Raw genomic sequence first — 13,244 nt, 5'->3', positions numbered from 1 at the left:
GAGGGGGCCTGCCTCAGCCTCGGAGAGGAGGAGGTTCCGACACAGGCGTCGGTGGGACCCTGCAGGATCCGTCTTTCTGTGGCTGCTCAGTTCACTGGCACTGTGTCCTCACTTGGGGGCCCAGGGGAGTCAGATTTGTAGAGACAGAAGCTAGGACGGTGGGTGCCAGGGGCCGGGGGAGGGGCCGGGGCTGTGTTACCGGGGACAGGGCTTCATTTCGGGGAGAAGAGCCCTGGACACGGGCAGTGACGTTGGTGGCCCAACAGCATTGATGTCCTCAAGCCACTGAGTTGTACAGTTAAAAATGGACAGATGATACATTTTATTTGTCACAATAAAAAAAAACCCTTTCCACAGCACCTTGGGCAGGTTCTTCTCCCACCACTGGCAGCCACAAAGGAGGCCTCGTGGGCTCCAGGGTCCAGGGGCCGGGTCGAGGGGGCTCCAGTCTGGCCCTACGGTGGCTGACCAGCCCCTGGACCACAGACCTGCTGCCTGTGCGGCCCCACTGAGGCCCCTTTCCCACACCGGCCCTCTCCCAGCCCTGTTGGCCCTCCTGTCGGCGTGGAGCCCTGCTGCCCCTATCCTGGGCTGGGGCCACCCTGGCCTCCTTCCTGCCTCAGAAATCTTCATGGCTCAGCGTCTGCTCCCCACTTTCTGTACCATGGGCCGAGGGCAAGCACTTGCATCTCGGATACCCACAGCCCTGCCCTCCCACTCTGCACAGCCTGGTCCACCGTCCCACCCATCCTCCTCGGGTGCCTGCTGCCCGCCTACCCTTGTGCAACCCCAGTAAACACTGAGGATCACCGCCCCCCCCAGGGGGGACAGTGTCGGACAGCGTGACACGGACTTCGTCCCCCTCCCAACTTCCACTGCTCACAGGACCAGGGCTGACCCCTCCTTTCCTCACCTGGCAGGGTCGGGGGGGACCCCTGCTCCGCTGTCAGGTGTGGAGCTGGGCCCTTGTCTTGGCGCAGAGCTCTGGGCCCTCTGGGGAGACGGGCCCACGCGTCCCCTGGGAAAATTCAGGAGACAGTTGTGAGATCCCCGGGAAAGTGGGGGAACTCGGGAATCCGACTCACAGACGGGGAAGCCACGATGCAGACCGGGCCCAAGACCGACAGCCAGGGGGGGCGCTGCAGGACCAGCCCCCCTGCACTGTGCCCCTCCCTGCAGGCCGGAGTTCCCCGAGCATCTTCCGGGGGCAGAGCAGGGGGAGGCAGGCGGGGTGTGAGGGGCCCAGGGCTGGTGGTCTGGAATCTGAGCAGCAGTCCCGGGGGAGGGGGAGATGTGCTCTGTGCGTGGTCCGCACAGCCAAGGCCGGGGCCAGGACTGGGCCAGGTGTGCGGAGGGAAATCTGTCTCTTGCTTGACTGTGTCATGGGCTCCCCGGTCAGGAGTGGGCTCCCCTCCTAGGAGGCATGGAAATAGAGACCCCTCACTGCGCTGCAGCTCCTCAGAAGGGCATCCAAGTTCCAGCAAGTGAGAGCCGTGGCTCCTGGCTCTGTGCACGGCTCCAACTCAGGCACTCAGCTCCCCCGGAGGGGCTGTGGGTGGCGTAGCTGGGTTAGCTGCCTCCAAGGGGCCCTCTCCACGCCTGCAGTTTGCAGAAGTGCCAGCAGAAATACCTGATATGCGGGCGGACGCAGGAGCCCAGGGTCCCGGGGGGCGGCTCCCGCCTGCTGGTTGGGACTCGCACAGCCCTGAGCAGGGAGGTGGCTGGGCCGGGCAGGGTGCCCAGCACAGGTGCTGGAGGGGCTGGCAGGGTGAGCTTTCCAGCCCCGAGAGGTGGAGCCAAGGAGACTTCTCAAGAACCAGACTCACTCCAGCTTCATGCCCAGGTGGGTTCTCCTCTCGGGCTCTAGGCCAGGTGGGGTAGGGGGCAGGCACCCCGAGGGTGCAGGGCTGGGGGTGGGCAGGGGAGCACTGGGCACAGGCCTTGCAGCGGGAGGGGGTGGGATTCATACCTGGACCTTGGTGGGCACCAAGACTGAGGTTCCCAGCTTCCAGGTGAGGGCACAGGGCCTGTGGGGATGTTCGGGCTGCTACGGAAGTATAGCCCCTGGCCCTGGCCTGAGGCTGGCTGCTTGCTGGCTGTTTCCAGGCTGTCTTGGAGAGAGGCTGCTGGGAGGTGGTGGCCCCAGGGCGGCCCCCAATCTCAGGGCCTTACCTTTCAAGTCAGACAAGGAAATGCCATGAGTACAGCCCCCAAACTGGTGGGGGGCCCGATGGCACAGAGACCCCGAGGCTGTTCCTACTGGGATGCAGGTCAGCCGGGGGGCGTGGGGGGGGCGGCACAAGAAATAGGCCCCCACCCCCAGGGACAGCAGGGTGGGAGGAGGCCGGCCAGGAGGGTGGGAGGCTCAGCTTGCACACGTCTTGATCAGAGAGGCCGGGCAGTGTGGGGGAGCCCCCCACCCCGTATAAGCGGGCCCCTCCCTGCCCCCGCCCAGCCCCCCAGATATTCCCCATTGCTGATGGCTGACTCACCCTCCCTTCAAAGACTTGGGCCGAGTTCAGGTATTTAACCTGCCACAGCTCAGTCGCTCCGGAATTCTGCTCGGCAGGGAGCGGGTGCCCCGCCTGCAGACCTGCCGCTCCTCACCCAGGCAGGTGTCTCCTCCCAGCCATCCGTCTGTCCAGCCGTCCGGCCTCACAGCTGGGCTCTCAGGGGCTGCGCCCCCTGCCTGGGCCCCAGCCATGGCCGTGCAGGTGCCCCTGTGGCAGCACTACCTGCAGGCCATCCGCTCGCGGGGGGCGTCCCGGGCGCAGGACTACCAGCGCGCGGAGGACGTGCTGCTCACGGTGCTGGAGCGCGTGCACGCCCGGGACCCCCGCTTCCTCGTGGACTATTCCCGCGACCTGGAGGCCTCGCAGTTCGCCCTGCGCTCCTCGGACGGCCCCGTGGACGTGGAGGTGCCCCTGAGGGTGGACGCCGAAGCCCTCCTGATTGAGCAGCTGGGGGCGGCCGCGCCGGCCGATGGCCCCGCGTCCTGCCGCCTGGGTGTCCCTAGGGAAGGGGCCGGGCTGGAGCAGTGGGTGACGGACGACGTCTTCACCGCCTCCTCCGCGGAAGGCAGCTCCGAGAGCTGTGGCCACATCGTGCCCGGCAAGGTCCTCCGCCTCCTCAGGGACCTTCTGGTGGCCGCCATCATGCACTGCAAGCTCCACGGCCTCATTGCGCCAGGTAACGGAGGGACCACTCTGCATGTGTGTGAGTGCACATGTGTGTGAGTGCACATGCGTGTGATTGCTCGGGATGGGTGTCAGGGGCCCGTGAGCTGGGGACATGCTCTGCGGTCTGAGAGGACGTGTTTCATGTTAAGTTTCCCCGTGGTGACTTTGGAGTGACGTAACGGGTGTCACCTGTAAGCAGCTGGAAATCGTGACCCTCGAGCTGTTACCCGGCAGGTCAGCTTCCTGAGGGTCCCTGAGCAGGTGGCGGCTGGACCGACAGTCCTTGCAGCTGTCCCCACTTCCAGCCCACGGTTGCATCACACTGGTGGGAGGACTCTGTGTGCAGGTGTGAGGGTGCACATGTGTGAGGGGATCACGGATATGCATGAGTGTGCACAGGTCTGCTTCAGCTTTTGGCCCAGTTGCTAAGTGGTGTCTTGGACTGCAAATGGCTCTGTGGCAGGGACCTTCCAGTGAGCCAGGCGTCCGGCGTCAGCCTCTAGCAGGCTCCCCTCCCTCAGGGCCCCCCCATGAGGGGCTGGAAGGGCAGGCACAAGATAGCAGGCCTGGGCTGAGGAAGCCCATCCTCCTGGGGGTCAGGAGGAAGGATGTCAGATGGTCCCTGTAGGCAGCTGGGGCCTGAGATGGAAGGTCCTGCTTCCCTTGGGAGGGGCAGCTGTGTGTTGGGGTGGCTGCCACCAGTGTTAGTCTGGCCCTCACATCTGCCGTGAGGTTGGAGAGTGGGGATGGCCAGCCCACCTGGAGGGCAGTGACCTGCCCCAGGCTGCCCGGTGTGTGGAGCTCAGGTCATCCGAGCTCGGGCCCTCCGGGGGCCTCAGCCACCACAGCCTGCAAGCCAGCCGTCCTCCTGCAGGTGCTAGGGGGGCCAGGCATCCCTCTCCATGCTGACATGAAGATTCAGAAGGTGACTGGGCTTCTGGACAGACTTGTAACTCAGAGGGGGTGGCTTCCCAGCCCAGCCCCTCCCCAGACCTGCCTGGTGACCGGGAGCAGGGGCCGTCTGGGGGCTGTGCTGCACAGGGCGGCCTGTCATTAGGGCTCCTACAGACATCTGATCTGATCATCTCTGAACCCTCCAATTATCGAAGGCAGCTTTGGTGGGGCCTCTTCTGTCTTCCTCACTGATGACGATGCATGGTGGCCTGTCACCTTCAGGCCCCCGTCCAGCCTGGGAGACACACTCACCAATCGGTGGGGCACCAGGCTCCTCCCTGCCCTGGCTCTTTCGGGCACATGCTGGGTGGCCAGGCCCCTCCGCACCTTCCCCAGATCACCCCACACCCCCACTCCCACCCCCAGTCCTGGCTGAGAAGGCAGCCACAGGCAGGCTCTGGCCACAGGGCACGCAGGGAAATTCCAAGCATTGCTTCCAGCTGTAGGTGACAAGTTCAGGCTGCCTGCACCGTCCCCCCTACAACCCTGGGAACCCCTGGGAGCCCAGAGACCAGGCTGGACTGGTTTGGAGTGGCAGGGACAGGTGGCAGGTGTGGCTGGCCGCCTTTCAAGCCACCATTTCATGGACAGAATGTGTGACCAGTGGTAGATAAGGAAATGAAGCGACCTGTGGCTTTGAGTGACAGGTGCCCCAGGGAGGGGCTGGGGTCACTGCACCCTTCTCTCCCTGAAGGGAAGACTGAGGCCCATTCAGGAGACGGAACGAGAGGGACAGGGCCTGCCCCGGGCTAGGTCTCCGGAGGTGGCCCCAGAGCCGCCCTGGGGGGGGACTGGGGGAGGAGGGTGCAGATGGGTTTCCTTCCCCCTGCAGGACCCCCAGCACGGTGGACTGTCCAGGGTGGACTGTCCAGGGCGGACTGTGTGCACTGCAGGATGTGGGGAAGGGCAACTGATGGAGAAGGCTGGGGCACCAGAGTCCCCGTCTCCCCGCGGCTGTCCCTTCCTGGGCAGTCCGTGGGCTCTGGCTGGGCCCCCTGGGATGTGAGTGGGGAGGAGAGCAGGGAGCATTTCTGCTAGAATGTTCTTCCCCTCCCCCCAGGGGTGGAGTGGAATTCAGGGCAGCTGGGCTTGTCGGCCTCCTGGGCACTGGGCCCCCAAGCCTGCGAACCCCCTCCCAAGCAGACTTGTCCTTCATGTCCCGGCCCCTCTGGGAGGTGTGTCTGAGGTGGGGATTCCTGGGCACCAGCCTGACCAGGGTGGGGAGTTCTTCAGAAGCTTCCAAGGAACAGGAAGGGAAGGGTGGGAGGGGGCAGGTGAGTCAGAAGTCCAGCCTCTGCCACCCTCCTAGGCCCCGGAGGCTGCTCCCAGAGGCCCAGGCTGCCCGGCAGTGGGACCTGACCCCCTGGCCATGCTGACTGAGCACGGTGGCCCAGGAGCAAAGACTGTCCTGGGCAGAGGGGCTGCCAGAGCTGTCAGCATCTGGGGGCACATGGGCCCAAGACAGCTGCTGGGCGCTAAAAGCACCCACCTCAAGTCATTTCCTGAATCCGAGGAGGCCCTGGGGGTGCCTGGACACTGGGGTGCAGAGCGATAGACCAGTAGCTCGGAGACAAGTGTGGAGACCTCTCCTCACTTTCCCCTTCAAAAAGGGGCTGAGTCAGCACGGTTTGGGGGGCTTGGCCCCTTGCTGTGTAAGAGCCCAGGTCCAGGCAGGTGGGGCCTGAGATCCAGCTGACAGACCGGGCAGCACCTGGGCCCGCTGACTGAGGGCCCCACCCTGGGGCAGAACTGCTCTGTGTGGGCTTGTGGCCTCTCCTGGTGCAGTCTGGGCCTCTGCGGCCGCAGGGGACATGGCCACCGAGGGGAAGCCGAGCTGGGGCGCAGGAGGCCTGGGGAGGCGCCCTGAGGAGCACCTAACTCAGGTGCCACTGTCATCCTGGAGCTGCGAGCTCCTCAGCTGACGGTGGCCCTGGGCCAGACACCGCAGACCAGGTGCTCCAACAGCAAGCCTCAGGCTGCAAGGCAAAGGCCAAGGCCGAGTTGTAGGGAGGGTAGATTTCTCCTGAGGCCTCTCCCACGTCCTCACACGGCCTCTTCTCCGGGTGGGATTCTCAGATGTCTCTTCCAGAAGGGCCAGGCTTCTCCGATCAGCGCCTACCCCGCGGCCCCCTTTTACCTCGTCATCTTTTCAGGGACCCCATCTCCACTTACAGCCACAGTCTGTGCTGCGGGGGGAGGGCTTCCACATGCGAGTTTGGGGGCACAATTCTTCCCAGAACTGTTTGCGGGCCCTGTGGGGCCGGCTAGCCCCCACCTGGCTGCGGTTCTAGGTGGACACTGATGTCTGGGGGAGGAGCCTGCAGGTGTGGGCTGCAGTGGGACCCAGAGGGCCACAGGTGAGGGGCCCCAGTGTCCTGGGAAGGCGGGACCAGGCACAGGTGAGAGCCAGCAGGGCGGTCGTTGCAGGTGCCCTGAACACGGACAGCCTGAGGGAGGAGGAGCTGCACCTGTCCCTGCTGGTGTCCAGCGGCTGGAGGGCCATCCGCTTCCACGTGGTGCCAGTGGTGGGCTGGAAGCACAGGGTGCCTGCCCTGGAGGGCGCCCAGCGGGTGCCCGGCTTCCCTGAAGGCAGCTTGAAAAGGATCATCGGCCAAGAGGTGGCCCTGGTGCCTGCCAGTGCCCAGCTCTGGAGGTAGGAGGCCCCTCCTGAGTCAGTGGGGTCCTGGGAAGCCGGCAGGAAGGGGGTCCCACCCCGTTGCTCCCCGCCCACCCCTGCCCCATGGGCATCTGTACTATCCGGAGGTTATGGGGTCTCAGGGGAATTCGGGAACCCTCTTGGAGCTTTGGGAAGTGGGCTGTGCAGAGGAACTTGAGAGTGTGGAGGGCCACCCACCCCTCATGGGAAAGCAGCCAGGAGGACAGACGGCCTGTTTAGGGTCACTGCAGTTTCCCGGAGCAGCGGGTAGGTGGTCGGGGCCCTAGTGAGACAAAGTAGCCCCAGGGCTTTGCTTGTCTTCGTCTGCACTGGGGCTGCTCTTCCCAGATCAGTGTCCCTCCCAGGAGCCCCCTCCCCCAGGTCTTTGGCTGTGATGCTCCCCCAGTTCAGGAGCCCAGCAGCTTCTCCTGGGGTCCCCAGTCTCCACCCTCGGTCAGAGTGGCATCTGCTGGGACGGGGAGGCCTGTGGGAGGGAAGGGGGAGCACAGGCTGAGGCTGAGCTCCCCTGCAGACCCCACCAGATCGACATGCTTACACGGCGGGTCGCTGTGATTGGCCAGCAGACACCCTGTCTGCTCAGGCCTGGGTGAAGCGCCCCAGGTGGTTTTATGCCTGAGTTACTTCTCAGTTGCGGACCACACTAGCAAAGCCTCTCGGGCCCTTCTGTGGCTTCCTGCTGCTCAGACAGGCTCAGCAGGGCGGCTTCCAGGCGCTCTGTGCCCAGAGCAGGGGCTGCGTCCCGGCTGGTGGTGACCCCCAGGCTCTAAGAAAGGGCAAGGGCTGCACTGAGCAGAGCCCTGCTTTGCAGTCAGTGGCCTTCCCTGGGCCCTGTCGACACAGACTCGGTGGGCAGACGACTCCAGCACAGAGATCACACAGAGCGGGGACTGTGAGGCGCTGCCGCTTCCAGCAGGTGCACAGTGAGCAGCCCTTCGGTGTGCTGCCCTGCACTGTGGACGCCGCTGGGGGAAGACCCTGAGCCCTCTGTGGTCTGCAGCTGCGGGGGAACCTGGCGTCCGGACTGGGGTGTGGAGGGCAGATGGGGGGACTCCACCCACACTCTGCCAGGGACCCGGAGCCTTGCTTGACCTTCCCTGGGCCGGTGAGAGTGGTGCCTTCCTGTCCCCACAAAAGGGCTTGGTGGCCTGGGGGCTCCCACATTTCCCTGTGCTCTGGGGCCTAAGCGTCTGTGAAAGCAGGCATTTCACAGGGAACAGCTCTTTGCATAGTTCCTAAAACGTGCGTGAAGCCCAGCTGGGTGCAACCTGACAGCTGCTGCCGTGGGCCAACCCCTGGGGCTCAGGAGCATCTCACCTGGGGGAGGGGGCTTCCTTTCTGGGGACCGGCTGTGCATGCGGGTGCTGGCAAGGCCGGCCTGGCCGAGGCCCGATGCTGACCCAAGGGGTGTGTCTGCCTGGCCTCCCAGGGTCTCCACGGACTACCTGCTCACCAGGCTGCTGGGCACGCTGGACACCCTGCCGGGCCATCGCCTGGACAGCCTCTCCGTCCTCGACCGGGTCAACCAGGAGAGCTGGTGTGACGGCGGCCAGAGCCCCGGCCTGACCTTCGGCCACCTGAAGGTACGTGTGGGGAGCTCAGCGAGCCTGCTGCCGTGCTGCTCAGCCTGCCTCTGTAGCCAGAGGGCCAGGGCAGGGGTCCCCAGCTTGGACTCTTGTGCCGGCTCTGGCTGGTGGATGGCCTGGAGCGAGCTTCATGTTAGAGGATTCCGTGGCCTTTCCGGGGTTCCCAGCGAGCGAGGCCCAGGCTTGCGGGCACGTGTGGCTGCGCCCTGTGGCAGGTGACTGTCTGGCCCAGGGGCTCCCCCTGCAGTCAGACCCTGGGGCTGGCCAGCACACAGCTACCACTCCTACCAGCCAGTGTTGGCCCCTTCGTCCCAGCGCCCCACTCCGGCCTTCAGTCTGTGACTGTTGCCGGCCCTGGAACCCCTTCTCAGCTGGGCCCAGGCCTCTGGGGCCGCACTAGAACCGTGTCCTCCTTGGGCTGTGGGTGACAAGCTCTGGGAAGAGCGGCGCGGGGCCCCCAGGGCAGTGCAGACAAGCAGTCAAGGCCTTGAAGTGTTGCCCCTCACCACAGTGGGGGGCTTCAGGGAGGCGTGGCTCAATCTGGTGCAGAAGACAGCTCTGCCGGGGTCCCCGTGCGACCTCAGGCCGCTCACTGCCCCTCTCAGGGTCCCCCCACCCCTGAGGGGGTGCCTGCTTCTGAGGGGTCCTGTGGGGTCTGCCCCATGGTGGTTCCTGCAGTGACCTAGGGGTGATGGGGGTCGGCAGAGGGAGAGGGGCCCCTGGTTGGGGGACTTGGGGCCAGAGAGGGAGAGGGTGCCCGGGGCAGCCAGACGGGCCCAGCTGTGACTCTGAGGCATACTCGGACCCCGTGTGCTGGGCACACAGGCGGGACAATGGGGGTGGGCGTGAGGCAAGGCCCAGAGGACGTGCAGGAACCTCAGATGCCCTGGAAAGGACCCGGGGGGCCGGGGTGGGGATGCCGTGGAGGGGAGGTTGGGTGGGGTCCTGCTCAGTGGCAGTGACCCCTCGGGAGTCATGGGAGGTGCCTTGGTGGGGGCTGCAGGTGGCGAGGGCCCGGGACCTGTGCCGGGACACCCGGGGGGGGGGGCATAAAGAGTGGGGAAATGCCTGTGGGCAGGGGCTTCCAAAGGGGCGCGGCCGTCCACACGGCCTCCCCTGGCAAGGCCTGACCCCCTGCCTCCCCGCAGATGGTGTTGCTCTGGGCCTCGGCACTCTTCCCTGCTCCGGAGGACTGGGCAGAGCTGCAGGGCTCGGTGTACCGGCTGCTGGTGGTGCTGCTGTGCTGTCTGGCCACACAGAAGCTGCCCCACTTCCTGCACCCCGAGCACAACCTGCTGCACGGCGCCGGCCTGGACCTCAGCGCCCTCTACCAGCGAGTGGAGCGCTTCGCCAGCCAGCCCGAGGCGTCCCTGCGCATCCACGCCACCCACCTGGGCCGCAGCCCCCCGCCCCGCATCGACCACGGGGTCAAGGCGCTCCTGCAGCTGCCGGCCAGCGACCCCACCTACTGGGCGACCGCCTACTTCGACGTGCTGCTGGACAAGGTGGGCCCAGGGTCCCATGGGGTGGGGACAGAGCCCTGGTCCGCTGCACTCCCTTTCCCTCTCCCAAGGTCAGGAGCTTGGGTGGGGCTGGGTCAGGTCAGGCCTCTGGATGGTGTCTCAGGGACATTGAGGGTCAGGCAGGCCACTTGCCCCCTGCGCACCAGGGGCCCCAAAGGCCCAGGGCCGCTGGCTGGGGACCAGGGCAGCATGTCTAGGCCTGTCCCCACTGCCCCAGAGCCTCCCCAGATCCACAGCGAGTGGCTCGGAGCCCCAGCTCCCCCCGGCTCCACCCCTCACGCAGGAGTCTGGCTTCCACAGCTTCACTGCAGGTCCCTGCACCCAGGAGACCCCTGCCGCATCCCTTGGCATTTGGGGGGGCCTGGCTGGTCCCCCCGCTGCCCCAAGTTTCCACCAGCTCTGCTGGCTCTCCGCCCCCCACCCCCAGAGAACCTCCTCCTGCTCCTCCCCCAAAGCCCACCCACACCCTCGCCCCAAAGAGCCAACATGCCTCCTTCTAGGGCACACCCGGGGGCGTGGGGTGATGGTAGCGGGTGGTGTGACCCACCTTCAGCCCTCAACAAGCAACTGGCCCAGCCTCCTCTGTGTCAGGTCCATCCAGGGACACCTGCGTGTGAGGAAGGCTGGGGGGAGGGGGCCTAGGTGGGGCCACCTGCAGAGAGGACCCTCTAGGACACCCAGAGGCAGGAAGGCTCAGTGGCCAGGGAGCCGAGGTTGTCCTGCGTGGTGCCCGAGGCCCTGGGACGGGCTCCAGGTGTCTCTGTGACCCTCCGCCCCATCCACAGTTCCAGGTCTTCCACATCCAGGACCCGGACCGGATCGCGGCCATGCAGAGCATCTTCCGGAAGACCAAGGCTGTGGGCGGCGAGGCCAGCTGAGCGGGCTCCCAGCACTTTGGCAGGGGCTTCCCCTGGGGGCAGGTGGTGGGTAAGGAGGGGACAGTGCCCTGGGGCCTGAGAGTGCGGACAGCCAGCTTTCCGGAGCAGCTGCCTGTCTCCAGGGGCCAGGGCCTGGGGTGAGGGGCTGTGTGACGGTGTGACGTGTGTCTGTCCTGTGTGACGCAGTCTAGACGCTGAATAGGTGTCCGCAGGAGGCCTGGAACCTGAGGGCTTGTCCTGACCGGGGTCCCAATGCTGCTCCGTGAGATGGAGCACCGTGTGCCTGATCTTGAATAAATGAATGCACTTCGGAGGGGTGGCTGATGTCCTCCACCTCAGCCCCAGCTTCCACGACGAACCAGGACCATCTAGTGGCCTCCCTGGAATGTGGAGATGGCGCCACCTCCTGGGGAAGGTGCATCAGTGCCTGTGTGGCTCAGAGGCTGTTCTGAGTGAGCCAAAGCTCAGGTGGGCTGCCCAGCAGGCTCAGGGGCTGGGGTCCCACGGAGGGAATGGGCACCACGTGGTGTCTCTGGAAAACCCTGATGTAGGGCCATTCCCACCAAAATTCTAGCAAGCTCGAGACAAGATGATTCTAGAATTTATAAGGGAATTCAAAGGCTCTCGGACGGGAAAACCAGTTTTCAAAGAATGAAGTGGGAGGGCATGCGCTTCCTGGTCCCAGAGTGGCTGTGAAGCTGCAATGACTGGGACAGTGTGGCACCAGAAGCAGACCCGCGCCAGTGGCCAGCCAGCGGGCAGAGGGGCCCAGCCCTTTAGATGGGGGAGGAGAGTCTGTTTTAACGAACGTGGCTCGAACAACTGGATGTCGGGATGGATGAAATCGCGCTCCGGCCCGACTGCACTCTGGCACAAGACTACTGTGGCGCGGAGCATCGACCACCCCGTGACAGCTGGCGCCATGCCCTCAGGAAGGAAACGGGGAAGGTGTCTTGGGACCACAGAGTGGGCAGGCGTTTCCCGGACAGGACGGGAATAGGGCAGACCGCAAAAGGAAACGCGCACATATAGGGCTTCATCCAAATTCAAAATACCTGCTTTTGGAAAGACTCAATTAAGCAAATGGATGCGCCCTGGCTGGCGCGGCTCAGTGGGTGGAGTGCCGGCCTGCGAACCAAAGCATCATGGGTACAATTCCCAGTCAGAGCACAGGCCAGGGTTGAGGCCAGGTCCCCAGTAGGGGGCGCGCGAGAGGCAACCACACATTGGTGTTTCTCTCCCTCTCTTTCTCCCTCCCTTCCCCTCTCCAAAAATAAATGAATAAAATCTTAAATAAGAAAATGGATGTAGGTCAGCCACAGAATAGTCAGAATAGGGGAAAATGCTCCTGACCGCGTCTGACAGCCTCCGGCATGCACCCAGCCACAGGTCAGCAACAGGAGGATGAAAACCGAATACTGTGCACAGAACACTCACGCTGACTTGTTTCGAAGGGAGATGCCCGAAGGGCCCACAAACACACGAAAGGGTGCTCAATACCGTCACCCTCAGGGAAAGACGATGCTGAATGACGGTGGAGCCCCTGGCTCCCCAAACTCCGGTGAGGACCTGCAATATGGCAGCCGCCTCTGGAGCTTCGTAGCCAGGCCTCCCAGCCTTCAACCTGCCTTAGCCCGGGACCCCGCGGTTCCTCTCTGGGTACCCCCCAAGAGAAATGAGTAGCTTCTGCCCACACAAAGACTGTCTAAGGGTGCTTGTTACCCCGTTACCCATAATGGCCCCCAGGGGACATCACCCCGAGGTCCCTGCACAGTTGGCAGTGTGTCCCTGCAACGGGACAGCACCCAGCAGCAGACACGCCACATTCCGGCAGCAACGAGGTGCTGAGTGAGGAGGGGACAGGCCAGAGAGCGCGCCGTGTGAGTCCACGAACATGGGCCCCCGTCCGCAAAGCCCAGTGGTGGCGATGAAAAATTGGATGGGGCCCCGACTAGATGGGGGCGCGGGGGACCTGCCAGTGGGTGGTCCTGGTACTTGAGTTTCCAGTGTCTGCTTCTGGGGGAACCTCGCCCAGACAGGGCTGGTCTCAGCACAAAGGCCAGCGTCTTGGAGGTGACCCACGGGGCCCTGCGTGTTCAGGCCCCCAAACTCTCTGGCTTCCCCTGGGAGAGCCGCACCCCACCCTTGCCTTCAGACTTCAGACCCTCTGGCCCTCCGAGGTCCTGTGCGGAGTGCCCGTCTCCCTGGTGGTGTGAGCAGCGTGGGGTGGACGGCCTCTGGTCTACCCTGTGCTCCAGCCACACTGGGTGAGTGACGGGGTGGAGCCGGGCCGACCCCTTCCGTCCACACAGACACGGGGCTGCAGTGGGCTGGGGCGCCCACCCTACCGGCCTTCACCCGGGGGGCCCCAGACCTGGGGAGGACCTGCAGATGTGGACGTGGCTGTGACTGGCCAGCATACACCCTGGTCCAGGGAAGGCCAGAGGCAG

The 13,244-nt window shown here is 64.9% G+C and overlaps 1 protein-coding gene across 5 annotated transcripts; it reads left to right on the top strand.

Moving 5' to 3' along the window:
• The first annotated feature begins 1,606 nt into the window (after positions 1-1,606).
• MAB21L4 (mab-21 like 4) lies at positions 1,607-11,107 on the top strand. 5 transcript variants are annotated; one of them, XM_045198523.2, is made up of 7 exons: positions 1,775-1,843; positions 2,185-2,270; positions 2,506-3,216; positions 6,561-6,786; positions 8,237-8,390; positions 9,542-9,898; positions 10,702-11,107. In XM_045198523.2, the coding sequence occupies exons 1-7, from the start codon at positions 1,836-1,838 to the stop codon at positions 10,792-10,794; spliced, it is 1,635 nt and encodes a 544-aa protein (XP_045054458.2). In that variant the 5' UTR covers positions 1,775-1,835; the 3' UTR covers positions 10,795-11,107. The 5 variants fall into 5 exon arrangements, with proteins under 5 accessions (XP_045054457.2, XP_045054460.2, XP_045054458.2 ...); XM_045198522.3 differs by lacking the exon at positions 2,185-2,270 and having other exon boundaries at positions 1,607-1,843; XM_045198524.2 differs by lacking the exon at positions 2,185-2,270 and having other exon boundaries at positions 1,782-1,843; positions 2,570-3,216.
• Positions 11,108-13,244: the final 2,137 nt, after the last annotated feature.

This window comes from Desmodus rotundus, chromosome 2 (assembly GCF_022682495.2).
Source record: "Desmodus rotundus isolate HL8 chromosome 2, HLdesRot8A.1, whole genome shotgun sequence".
Lineage (NCBI taxonomy): Eukaryota > Metazoa > Chordata > Mammalia > Chiroptera > Phyllostomidae > Desmodus > Desmodus rotundus.
The sequence above is the reverse complement of the archived record's forward strand: the minus strand, read 5'-3'. Positions and strand labels throughout refer to the sequence as shown.